General features: G+C 29.7%; 2 protein-coding genes across 2 annotated transcripts; both read left to right on the forward strand.

Annotated features, from left to right (window-relative positions):
- The first annotated feature begins 2,238 nt into the window (after positions 1–2,238).
- LOC108574004 (zinc finger protein 184-like) lies at positions 2,239–5,006 on the forward strand. Its single transcript, XM_017936502.1, has 6 exons — positions 2,239–2,404; positions 2,486–2,853; positions 2,917–3,262; positions 3,390–3,554; positions 3,994–4,161; positions 4,225–5,006. The coding sequence occupies exons 1-6, from the start codon at positions 2,239–2,241 to the stop codon at positions 5,004–5,006; spliced, it is 1,995 nt and encodes a 664-aa protein (XP_017791991.1).
- Positions 5,007–8,532: 3,526 nt separating this feature from the next.
- On the forward strand, positions 8,533–10,777 carry LOC108574005. The gene is made up of 3 exons (XM_017936503.1): positions 8,533–8,758; positions 9,019–9,110; positions 10,199–10,777. Exons 1-3 carry the CDS (start codon positions 8,533–8,535, stop codon positions 10,775–10,777), a joined length of 897 nt encoding a protein of 298 aa, XP_017791992.1.
- Positions 10,778–14,561: the final 3,784 nt, after the last annotated feature.

A 14,561-nucleotide genomic window follows, 5' to 3' on the forward strand; every position in this document is an offset into this window, starting at 1 on the left:
CACAAAATTTTAAATACAATTATAAATACAATTGAAGCAATAATATTTATTAAATAAGTAAATTATAACCTTTTAAATATCAAATAACACGTTGAATAATATAAAAATTACCTTCTGCCGTAGATTATCTCCCATTCTCTTGTAAGTTACTATTACAATAAATTCTTGAAAAATATAGTACGGTTCTCTTTTAATATTACATGTAATATAGAAAAATAATGTGTCTAAATTTGAGAAATATTGAAGAAAATTTCACCATTAAACTTCAGTTCAGAGTGAAATTACTTTTCCATTTGTGGCAGCACTAGCAAATTTATATCTGTTGGGTTACCTGCACGTGGAGCGTTGATCCGCTTTACTCGCGTTCGATCTGTTAGATCTGGATACCCTTCTGGTGTAATATTCATTTTAAAGAAAGGTTGAATAAATGAAAGGAAAATTATCCCCCACTATGCAACTGGTTTGGTTTATTAATTTTCTTTACAAAATCAGAATCCAAAAATCGGAATCTCAGATAACACAACCGACTTCCTTCGACACTAAAAAGCCAGTGAATGCCGAAACGACGCCGAGACATAAGATCTAATGTAACGTACTTTTGTTAATATTAATATCCAATAATATAAATCATTTCCCTACTTATTATCTAACAAGTCATTTGATTGGTTCCTCGCTCACTAAGGACGAGTGGTTTTACATGTTGGCGATGTTTCGATGCCATGCAAACAAGCTTTTATTTGTTGCTTCGATTGTATCAATTGACAGTTTGATTTGGCGCGCTTAAGTACACGTCATGTGGAGCCATCTACCATAGACCGTATTCACATGGTACCGATGGTACCGTACCTTAACAGTACTTACACTACACACGAGATGCAGGATAGAACTTCACCTAATGTATTTTTGTGTCCAACGTTCCGAAATATTGATCGTGTGTTTTTATTATGCGATAAGTTTAGAAAGATGGTAAAGTCGACAGATGTAAAAAGTTCTTTTTTATTAAATTTGCATATAAAGATACATACATATATTGAATTGCGTGGGTAGAATTGTTCACGATCTTCTGGCAGCAATACAACACGCGCATATGATGAATCATCTATGTACTAATAAACAATTACGTTACTTTTCTATTTGTAACTTTATAGCACAACGTACAGGATAGACTTTGCATCTTATGGGACTTTGTGTCTGGGGCTTTAGAGTCGAAAAAACTCTTGCCATTTATGTAATTCCTAAACTTACCGTTTTATATCGTAGAGGGCATAATAAAAACTCTGACTTTTTACACGACTGGTATTTCAGAACGTTGAACACAAAAATACATTAGGTGCAAGGCCTATGCTGTACCTCGTCTGTGTTCATAGTTAGATTTAATTCCAATTCCAACCACTACTAATGTTGTAATCTTATTCTATACTAAATCGGTAACGTTGGTAGCGACACGAAAATGGTAAGGGTCTTTTAGGCCCCAAAGCCTCGGACAAAAACTCCCATAAGATGCAAGGTCTATCCTGTATGTCGTCTCTGCCTGTACTTCGTTTGTACTTCTATCTCGTCTATGATAATATGAATTAGACCGTCGGTATGTCAGTTACCGACATCAAATAAACGCCGCAGCCGCTTTGATGCGAACTGTTGGACAACTGGATTAGAATGATTTTCATACATCTCACTTGCACAACGTACGCCATTTCACATAGGACCACTATCGCTGTACGTTTATGTTAGTTCTAGGGATTCGGCAAAGTTCGATCCACCTGAGATGTATATAATCAAATTTAAGTGTCATAATAAAATGAAATTGTAAATAGTTATAAGTAGTGATATATGTTATACAATTAAAAAAAATATTCAATCATAAAATATTTTACTGATTTTTATGATTATCAACAATATTATCGTTAATGTACTGATCTTTTCACTTAACCTATTTTAAGCCAAAGAAATTATATGGAAATATATATATTGTAACGAGAGATTTGTTACATACATACGTGTTACATGTTTACTGAAGCTTTTTAATTGTAATATTAAAATATGGACAGAATAAAAGATATTATGTGTACAACATAAATCAGATATTAATACGTATGTATAACACAAGACAGGTTTGTAAAACGTAATAGAAAGCAAACAAAAATATGCAAAGAAAATATTTTCTTTCAAACTAATGTAACTAACAGAAACATATTTATTAATAAATGAACGGAATACTACATTAAATTTGGAATTATAATGAATGAAGAATGTCCAAGTTGTAGGCAGATAATAAATACATCATGTTCAAGACTTGTGAAAGATAGTTGTGGTCATATTAAATGTCGCATGTGTTTAGTATATGAAGAACATGGCTGTAAAATTTGTAACAATGAACACTGTATACAAAATATTGGAAATTATGGTAGAAAATTTACATTCTTTCACATTTGACATTAATAATTAATTATAATAATTTTATTAATTTGTTGATATTCTTGTGCAGAGTGTTCTCCTTCAACGAAAGATGAGCTAAATAATATTTCTACTTCTCATAAAAATGATACAGATAAAGAGGTATTACCTTTAGAACTAGTTATTAATAAGGATTCTAAACTTAAATCTAATAATTTCGAACTCATTTCTATTGATTACATAAATAATTATGAGTTATATTGTGGAGATATATTTAACAAAACAAAAGAAATATATAAATCTTGTATAACTGACATTAAAAATAATGATATTTCAAAAAAATTATATATTTCCAACATAGAATCCAACAATATACTTTTAAATGTGTATCCACATTTAAGTAATAATGTAGTAGTAAAATCATCATCTTGCTCTAAAGCATCAGAAATTTGTAATTTGGTAAGTTTTATAGTTTATATATAATATCTATCAAATCAAAACTATATTACAATTCCTTTTTAGGAATGTAAAACAGAATTTTCAAGAAAAGAAAAGTTAATAAAAAATAAATCTTCGAAACATCCTGATCGTAATCACATTACAGTGATACCAGGAACACCAGAGAAATATAAGTGCAACATTTGTACCAAGATTTTTCGCAACAAAAAAGAAAAATGTTATCATGATGCTTGTATAACAGGTGTTAAACCTTATCAGTGTTCTTTTTGTGACAGAAGTTTTATTAAACGGTCTCATTTCGAATATCATGAAAGAATTCATAGAGGATACAAACCATTTAAATGTAATCTTTGTCAAAAAGCATTTCCTCAACAAAATAAGCTTAATAGACATATGTATTCACATACTAGTAAGTTCTTGTAATACAATAAAATTTGTTTCTACATTATTTAAATTTAATTTCTTGATCAATTTTAACAGTGCAAGTTACAGTAAAAAAAATGAATCTGCTAATTTAATTAACTTAATTTTAGGAGAAAAACAATTTACATGTCCTAAATGCGACAAAAAATATACTAAACAGAATGATTTAAAAAATCATTTAGATGTACATAATGGTACAACTACATATTCTTGTAAAGTATGTGAAAAAACTTTTAGAATGTTAACTAATTTGAAACGTCATCTAAAAACACATACAAGTAAGTAACTAAACCAAAAAAAAAATAAAAATGTACAATGTAACTAGATGCATGTAATATTAGGTTGATATTAATATTTAAATAATTTTCCAAACTTTAAAGTGGTAATTCCTAAAATTAGCTTTTCATTTATTATTATTTGTCAATTTTACTGCTTTAAGCTACAATATTGCCTTTTTTCTTAAATTTTGGCATTCTGGAAGTAAGAAATTCCTCAAGACTTTCCATTACCATAATTTTTGAAGCATACTTTTGTTTAGCCAAGGAGATGGTCTAAATGTTTAAAAATTAATAGTCTGTTAAAAACAAATTAAGGGAGTATGGAGAATGAGCAAGAACTTCATAGTGTAACGAAGTAGAATAATTCTTTTAGTAATTTTGTTGTTATTAATTTTATTATTTTGAACACATTTTTTCTAACAGGATGTTTTATGAACAGGTGAAAGGCCATATGTATGTGATGAATGTAACAAGAGCTTTAAAGACAAATCATTATTAATCCGACATAAAAAAACACATGGAAAAGATCGACCATTTTCATGTGCACATTGTAGTAGAGTATTTTTATCTAAAAGTGAACTGAGACGACATATAGCTGTGCATTCAGGTATATTATATTTATACTAGAAAAATATATTACAATAATATAATAATGTAACACTTATTTTAGATGAGAAACCATTTTCTTGTGAATACTGTGAAACTCTATTTAGAAGAAAAGATAATTTACATCGTCATATTAGACATCATCATCCACAACATCATAATCCATCTTTTAACATTAATAAAATACAGAATTCATTACTTGAAACAAGTACAAAATTAGCCAAAACGAAACAAATAAATTCAAAACAAAAACAGAAAACAAAAAAAACACAAAAAATTACGTCCAATTCAATACAAAAAACTCCAACTAAAGTATCAGTAGTTTGCATAAGTTCTTGTGACCAAATCAGTTCTAGACTAGATTCAATGGGTAACATTACGCCTATTATAAGAACCACTAATGAAGTGAGTAATGCAGTGTCAGTTATCAATGGACCAATTAGTACAATTAATACAAAATCAGACGATAAGACTGATATCAAAAGAAAGACATTTACCTACACAGAACCAATACCTCTTGCTGAGGCAGTAGTAATAAATAAACGGATTGAGGAAAAATTATATCCACAGAATGTTTCAAATCATAATTATTTTCTTAGAAATTGCTTGAATTGTACAGATAAATCATATCCCATCCCTTTAAATCAAATATCCCGTACAAACGCTAATCTGAAAAATTCTGTGCGTAAAGTAACTTTACATGAAAATTCACCTACAGAATTCAGTTCAAATATGCAAACAAATTTTACATGTGATATGGAACAAGAAATGAAAAATGAAAACAATATGAAACTGAAGGTCGACGATAATAGTACTCTTATAGATAATTTCAAGAAGTGTACATAAATAATAGTAAAAAAAGATAAAATAAAAAATACACTATCTTTAACACTAGAAGGACCAGCAGGATCAAAATGATCCATTAACAACTTTCTAAAAAAAAAGTGAGTTTTTAATAGTGATAAGTAATTATCAACATTTGTATCTTTCTGACTTTGTTTTCTGTATGTTTGCTTTTATTGGTATCGATATAAGACAAATTTGTTGTATCATGTTTTAAATTATATAAACATTCACGTTTAGAAAGTTGCTAATCGGTCATCTTGACCTAGCCGAACTTTCTAGTGTTAAGAAGTCAAAATGCATAGGTAGACATATACAAGGTGATTGACCTAACTTGACGACTTAAAGTTACTCATAATCCATTAATTGTACGAAGAAGTGTATGAAGTAAAAATTACATGATTTCAGGGGAAAAAATGTGTTAGTATAATTTTCTTCTTCTACATTATTTACACATAAAGTTTTGAAAACCATCTTTATTTTTTTCTTCAGAGAAATTAAAAGAATGTTAAAATTCGAATAAATAAGTATCAAGGTATAATAGGTCTAATGTGGATATTTATTTAAATATTTGTAGTGGAAGTTTGGACGAATATCGTTGGATTGGGCATAATTCAACGAAAATTTTGTAACCAGCTCGTTCGACTTAAAAAAATATGCAAGAATATATCATTAGTGTATGTGTAAAATTCTCCAGAAGTACACTAAAAAATGTGTACCTGTCATTGTCAAACAATTCGTTGGCTGTATCAGTAGTAATGGTTAACAATTTGAACACATTTTACAGTAAAACTTTCATTGTAAATATTTCAATAAATGTGCACTTTAGACCTATTATGCCTTAATACTTATTGCCTCAGTTCGTAATGCTCTTTTAATTTCTGTAAAGAAATATAAGGTGTTCCATTAAGAAAAAAGTCAGGGTGACCTTCAAAACTTTGTGTAAACAATGTAGACAAAAAAATTATTCTAATGTATGTTCCCGGTAAAATCATGCAACTTTTGCTTTATACACTTTTTTGTATAACGAATAGTTTACCAGTAATTTCATGCCATCGAGGTAGATGAATCACTCTTATACAGGGTGTCCCATTTTAATTAATTATTGATTAATTATCTCCCAAAGTACTCGTTTATATGCGAACGGCAATAAATGACCTTAAGTGACCTTCAAGGGCAATAGTATTATAGGTCGATGAAGTCATCTCGGAATAGGCTGCATGCCTACCTAAATGAAAATGTATAGTTACGTTTAAAAAAACCAAAGTCACCTTGAAATCTCGAAGGTACATCCACCTAAATAAGATTCGCGATCATCATAAAGTGTCCCCTTCGAGACAGTAAGTTTACCTTCAAACACTTTTTGCGATAACGAATACTTTGGGAGATAATTGCGTGGAAATATTAAAATAGGACACTCTGTATACGGGTACATATGTATATACATATAATATGCATATGTATTTATACGCGTTTTATACATATTCAAAAATAGGCCTCCTTAATGTTTCTCGTTGAATACATATTCTTTAAAAAATATGTTAACGGAAGATAAGCGGTTTTAAGTGGCAACATGACAAAATAAAAATAAATTTTTCTTATTACTTTTTTTGATATTAATGAGATTGTTTTACAGTCCAGTAATAGTTCAAAATAAGATAAATGTGACGATTTTAAATACATTAATATTGTATGTGATACAATAGATGTAAGGACACCACCATTGAAAATGTAAGACGCAATACTTCAATAATTAGGAAGAAATAATAGCAATGTATTTGCGATTGTTAATCTTATTCCAAACTGTCTTCATAAAAAATATGCCACTGATACGGGCGTTGTGTTTGCCACTTAAAATCGTCTCTCTTCGGTTTACGTACTTTTTCTTATAACATCAACTTAATAGAAAATACATATTATGGTCGTCTGTTTAGTAGACCGTGGTCTATGTGTCGGGTAGAAGAGAGGTGAGGGGGTGCGTACGTACTCGCATGTTAAAAAATGCATCCTTCAATAATTTGAACCACAAAATTTCGGAAAACTTTTAAAAGTTTAAAGTGCTAAAATTGAAAATAATATTTCACTACCACACAACCTTAAAAATTAAAAAAAAAATTAATCTGATATACATTAAAAATATGAAATTGCATAAAATTAAGTAATAATTGACAAATGTAAAAAATAATAATGTAATAAAGTTTATAATGTCATAAAAACATAAATAGTTTTTACTATAATGTAACGAAGGTAATATGTTATTATGTTTTAAAATGTACATTATAAGTATAAAAATACTACAAAATATACGAATTCTGATGTGTATCAGTCTTTTTCCTTTTTTTTTTTTTTTTTTTTTTTTTTTTTTTTCTCCCCCCCTAAAGTAGTTGAAGGAAATTTATAATTTCCAGAAAGTATAGTAATTCTATTTTCTTAACATGTACCCTGCTGTTTATTTACTTATTATTTGTGTTACCTTTATATACTTATCCTAATTCTTAAAACGTAATTTATAAGAAAATAACGGAAAACACAATATAAAAGTAGGAATACTTTTAGAGTAAATATGCAAATGAACCTATATTTATTCAGCTCTATTATAGCATAATTATATTATATATGTATATAATCTACAATGTAATTATATATTTCATTACATAATATATAGTAATTATTAAACACATACTTTATGAAGTTTTATTAAAAAAGAATTATGAATTGCCGAAATATACTAAATATTTGATAAAGTTAAATCAAAAATAATTAATTAGGGTTTTTCGCAGATTATAATATATTTATATAGCTTAAGATACATAACTTTTATATCATGTAATTTATAGTAACGGCAGTGGTGGACACAGGTATTACCACAATACACAATTGAATACATAAACATTTATAATTATTAAACAATTTCTTTTATGTATTTTTCTTCTTCTATATGAAATTTTATTCATAAAACAAAATATATTCTAAAAACGGAAATCATATTGAACATGTTATGCCCCCCGGTATCCACTTGTTGCAAATACCCGTTGCGTATCACCATTGCGTATCACTGAGGACGGACAAGCGTTGCCCCGTTGTGTTTTGATACGACCATACGCAATGGGCTCAATCTGGTCTTTGTTGGTTTTTCGCCGTCGCATCAAAGAAATTTTCTCTTGTTGTCATTGTCTCTTGCATCTTCATTCCTGCCGTAGATGCCCGAAAATTAGGAACATTTATACTAGCCGTATCGTTAGGCCGTATCCTCTGTTTTGATACAGATACGCAGTAATGATACAAGAAAAAGTCACACCGGGTTGCGGAATCATTGGATGATACGCAACGGTGATACGCAACGGTGATACGCAACGAGTACTTGCAACAAATGAATACCGGGCTTTAGGATACACCTCTGGACGGACGGACACGTATATAAGGACAGAAGAGTTAGAATTTGAGAGATATTTCATTTGTGGTATTTATTGAGATTTGGTGTATGCTGTTTTTTTTTTTTTGTAAAATACTTTCGATACTTGCGGTCAAAATGGAGTTAAATAAGGAGGAAACAATTAAGTTAATTGAGGTGTATCGTAAGTGGGTTTTGATTTGGGATCCAAAACACCCAGATCACTACAATAAAGTACGCAAAGAAGATGCATGGGAGGAAATTGGACGAGAAATCGGGAAATCGCCAGAGCAGTGCAAAAAGAAGATGGAGTACTTGTTAGCAGCTCTTCGAAGAGAGAAAATGAAGATGAAGAAAAGTACTGGTACCAGAAATGGTGAGCACCTACATTTTTTCAAATCAGGTCAATGAAACATAATTATACATATGTACAGTAAAGTAATGCAATACTACAATTAATCTAATAATAAATTAAATATTTCCAAAATACTATTGTATAATCTTTAATTTAAATAATATATACAGTTATCATACATTAGTACACAATTTCCAACTTATTCTAGAAATTTTTTATGAATTTGCAATAAATTTAATCCTTTTCTTTTTTTTCTTCTTTCTTTGTAGGAGCACATCAGGTGTATAAAAGCTCTTGGTTTGCCTTCAACAGTATGAGATTTTTATGGGATAAGAACAAGCCTAGACCAACACTGAATATTGTAAGTAAATCTTGTGTATCTTAATGAAATAATATTTATTTTGAAACTAAGTCACAATTCCTAAAAGCTACATTACAAAAATTGTTATGTAACTTGAAAAAGGCAATTTAAATTAAAATTACATTAAATTTAAAATTCAAGTTTTATTTAATTGTAATGTAGCCTGGAAACAATCCCAAAATATCAAATACTTTCTCAGCACTGATTCTTTCCTATGCATAGTCATCTTGCCACATTAGTTTCCTTTCTTTCAAAAACTAGTCAGCCAGTTTTTCCCTCATATTTAACAATCTAGAGTTCCCTTCTCATGGGAAGAAGTGAACCCATCTCAGTTGTTTCCCTCCAATTTCCCTTTGTCACAACACCTGCTTCTTCAGAATCAAATGTTCCTGGTGGAGTGTACAGTCCAACCAAATTTGCTCTAAGAAGTTGTGTTGCAGAATAACTGCCAACACAAAAAGTGAAGTCTTCTCTAGTTGCGACAGCAGGGGTTTCCATACTACACGGAAAACTAATGAGGCTATACCGATGACATTTTCAACAAATCTACAGGCGCTGCAAAGCCCGTAGTTAAAAATTCGTCGTTCCAACAATTTGGCGTAGTAGCTAGAATAAACTTTTATCAAGTTTTCAGACAGAGCACAAGCTTTATTGCCAAGGAAAAGAAATGATAATTCTTCTTCTCTTTTATTTAGATGAGTAGACTGAGGTATATTTAAGCTGTTTTCCTCCATTTGTTTGTACAATTCAGTGTTTGCGAATACTGCACCGTCGGAAATTCTACCCTGACAATCCATGTCTATAAATATGAAATTGTAATTAGCATCAACTAAAGGAAGAAGCACGATGCTAAAAAATCTTTTGTGGTTCATGCACTCACTCCTATTTTCCATAGAATACTGCAGAGTAATGTATTTGCCATTGATAAACCATATATTCCATATATGTAGTTTCATACTCTCTAACTACTTTTAGCTATTCTTCTTGTGTTTTTGGGATCTGTAAACAACATGCTAAATTTCTATCTTTTAACCTTAACTTTATAATTCATAAGAAAAAGACTACTACATAATATTACTTTCTTTAAGATCCAGACTACAGAAAGCGAAGAAATGGAGAAACTAGAAGAAGTTGTGATGGGTGGTGGAGAAAGAATTTCTTCTCTGGCTACACCAGAGAAAGAATACACCTCTGGTCCCAGCACATCCACGCAGTATCCCGAACAGCCCTCGCCGAAAGTCAAAAAGCTGAAGACGTCCAAAAATCAACGTCTCAATAAGGCTTTTGAAATATTAGTGGCCTCAGCTAATCAGTGTACAGATGAAAGTTACCATTTTGGGAACTTCGTAGCGTCGAAATTACGTACTTTTGATGAAAATGTACGTTGCGCCGTGCAAAACGATATTCTTAATTTATTTCTCCGAGCTAGCACGGGCTACTATAACAATTCAAACCCTTACCCCACACACATTTTTGAGAATCCACACACTGCCCACCCTCCACGGTACCCATCCACGTCCTTCGCCTCTACTGAATTTTCCTCCTCATTACTGAATTCACAAAAACTACGGACACACAGTCCCGAAGTTCATCCATCTCCAACATCGCCTTCTTCCTCGACCTCTTCGACGTTTTCCAACGATTTCATAATTCAGGATTTAATTTAGATGGTTCGGTGCGTTTTCTTTTTGATATGTACCTACACTTTGTATGGAAAAACAAAAATAAAAAATGACTTTTCCGATAATCTAAATTAGATAGGATTTTAATCCATTTATTTTAAATCGTCTAAACCATTCTTCTATTTCTGTAAAATAAATTACAGTTCACTTGCCTACATGTAGTCTTTCAATATTTTCAAAATATAAATATATTTTAGTAGCCAAAAAACATAGTGTTACTGTCAATCTTTCCTAACCGGAAATTACTTTTCAAAATGTAGTGTCCCTTTTACAAATTTTCGATCCAATTGAAAATAACAAAAACTCAAAATCAATTGGATGCATTCCAGTGAAATTTTTATACAGTCCACTTACATACTGAAACTTCAAGTCAGCCAACAAACTTGAGCCACTAAGTCACCTCCCTACCTGCATAAAGTTTTTATATCCACCGACGCGGTGACTTTTTTTTCTTTTGTATGTCTTTTTGTTGTGTTGTATAATTTTTTTCGTTCTTTTGTATGTTATATAATGCAGATAAATGTACGAGGCCGCTGCTAACTGCAGAGGCAAAGTCATTGCTGACAGTTCACAGTGGAAATTAAGGTATACTCGTACATATACTAGCCGTACCGTCAGGCTGTATCATCTGTTTTGATACGGATACGCAGCAATGATACGGGAAAAAGTCACCTCCTTACTGCGTTACGTATTACTGAATGATACACAACAGGTACTTGAAACAAATGGATACCGAGCTTAAAGGGGTACACCACCCTGAGGCTTCTGTATCGAATTTTGTTTCGTAACGGTGCAACGCTTGTCTATCCACACTGATACGCAATGGTGCAACGCTTGTTTGTCCACACTGATACGCAACGGGTATTTGCAACAAGCAGATACTCATTTTTATGTAACCTTATCTACTAAAAGTTACAGTAAATATAGTGTTATAACACCTTGAAAGTATTTCCTTATTTTTATATTTCAGTGACTTTGAACACTATTGTGTTGTTTGATTGTTGAACACTATTGTGTCATTGAACTCCCCACAACAACTGCTTTTATATAAGATAAAAAGAATATAAAAATTTAAAATAAATCAATTTAAAAAAAATTCGTGGTATCGCCATTACACGAAAACCATTGTAAAATTAAAAAATCTATTTAAGGCATCGTATTGTGTATAAAAAATAGTCAAATTTTGTCTTCTATTTTTCTTACAAATTTATTACTTAACAAAAAAATTCTGAAAACTAATAGCGTGAATACCTTGTATACATACATAATAAACAAGATTTAAATAGGAAAGTTTTGTTTATATGTATGTACATCCCAAATCATAATAACATTACTTTTATTTACCAAAACAAATGAAGGACAATTTTGTATCAGTTAAAAAGTTGATTTAGTAAGTAAATTTTCAAGATTGAAAATATTGAGAACATATAGCAACAGCAACTGAACAAAGAAAAATTATTCTAAATTTATGTAAAGAACATAAGTCATATGCAATAATCACACAAGTAGTTCGAAGAAGGTGCTTTACTATTCATAGTAAAAGAAAAGTTTACTGCTACACTATTAAAAAGATTAAAGGTAAATCAAATACAATTACTCATAGAGTGAACAATTGCTTAAGTCATTTAAAAGAAAACACAAAAAGTAATTAACATAATTCAAAACATCTGAAAATGAATTCATCAGAAATTGTAGCACTGATAGTCAATGATCATAACAAGAAGTTAACTTAAAAGTGATATATATGCAGGTATCTGAAAATGCCAAATACTTTACAGGTTTCATTCAAGAAAAGCTTTACATCAAAGAGACCAATAGAAAAAAAAGAATAGAAGTTCAGAAAAAATTTTCAAATGAAACTATTGAACTATTTTCTGATGACAGTAAATTTAATGCTTTTAAATCAGACAACTAATATTAGTATAGGAATACTTACATGGATTTGCAAAATCTACATTTTATGATAAAACATGGAAATGATGTCAATAAAGACATATTAATCAAAAATTTGGTAAACAGTACTGGAAAATTGAATTTATCGTTTAATTTTTATTTTCAGCAAGATAATACTCCTGCACATATAGAACATATTATCTAACAGTAGAATTTATATAATGTAGCACATACTTTGGAAACACCTTGAGTTTTAATCCAAACCAAACTAAAAATATCTGACAGCAATTTAAAAAATGGATGTATAATGTCACATAACAATTAAATTAAGATTACAATTCTTAAGAGAATGGAATAAAATTAATATAATTAAATTGAAAAAGCTGGTTCATTTGAATCCAAATATTATAGGTTCAAAATAATGCTAATGCAAAAAGGATTTATCACAAAATATTGAATTATATTGATGTAGTATGTAAATGTATCATTATTAAAGATCTGATAATACTTGTATGAGTGTGAGATGATCAGAAAACATTTTTATTAGTTGTATGTTATCAATTTTATTTATATATAGTCGGGTCAAAATTAGGTGGATAAATAGCATAAATGATTATCATACAAGTTTAATCAAAACAACATTATTAATATTAACTTAATTTTTACTTATTACATATCCCTGTGATACACAGACTATTTAATTCAAAACTAAAAGCCATACTAACATCAGTATACAAGTAAATTGCATTTAATGTAGAAGATTGTTCAGGAAGGATCAAATTAAGTGGGCATATTGCAATAAACATAAGCAATTAATAATTACTACTTAGTATTACCACTGTTTACTAAAATTACAATTTCCTTACTGTTGTAGTATACTGTTAGGACGTGTAATCTGAAATGTCGGATTTCTAATCATTCGCAAATTGGTCGCTTAACGAATTAATTGAGTGTTGAAAAGTTTTGAGTATTTGCATGTTAACGTAAAGTTAATACGCAAAAGCCAATTAAGACGAACGTGATATTTTAATCCAAATTAAACTTCATATTAGACGATCTAATATTTATTATTTTTTTTAATGTAATTCTCATTAGCACTTTCGAATGCTGTCTCTAAAATATTAAAAAAATTCTAATTTATGTCGCTTGTCTAAAGGAACTTCAGCATCTAATACACTCTACAAATTTTCTATTATATTCGACCCAAACTCTGTGATGGTCGTTCCAGCAGTTTTACAGGATGAACCGTATAACGTAGTCACTTCTATTATTTTCGTTGTTAATGAACCAATTAAAATTTTTATTGTCATAGATGATACAGTTTTGAAGGACCTTCAAATTGATGATACTAAATTTTTTCTGTTTATATTTTTCAAATAAGTTTTCAAGGTCACTTTTAATTATTTTATGTATAACCCTATAGTTTTATTGATTAATCAATTACATAGTAGACATTGAGGTTAATTCAACTAGTCTAAAAAAAATATTTTTTATATAATGGAATGATACAACGATAAAAACATTTAGATGAAAAGTAATTTTGTATCAGCTTAATGATATGCGATGTTTCTAATCTTAAGCTTCGAACTTACTAAAATTCACAGTATTATATTTTTAAAATGCCGAAATTATAATTACTTTTTTTGTATCATAGCTGTATTATTATCGAACTTCAATAAATGAACATATTTTGTTACTACAATTCTATTCCCTTCATTGTAATATTATGTTAATTACATTGTTACAATATTTCAAAGTGCTATTGCATAAACAAATAATATATAAACATTCTTAAATCATTCAACATGATTAATTATATATTTAACAATCTGTTACGTAAAAAATATATTCGTCCTTTATACATTCATTTTATTTT

The sequence above is a fragment of the Habropoda laboriosa genome, unplaced genomic scaffold (assembly GCF_001263275.1).
Source record: "Habropoda laboriosa isolate 0110345459 unplaced genomic scaffold, ASM126327v1 scaffold200, whole genome shotgun sequence".
Taxonomy (NCBI): domain Eukaryota; kingdom Metazoa; phylum Arthropoda; class Insecta; order Hymenoptera; family Apidae; genus Habropoda; species Habropoda laboriosa.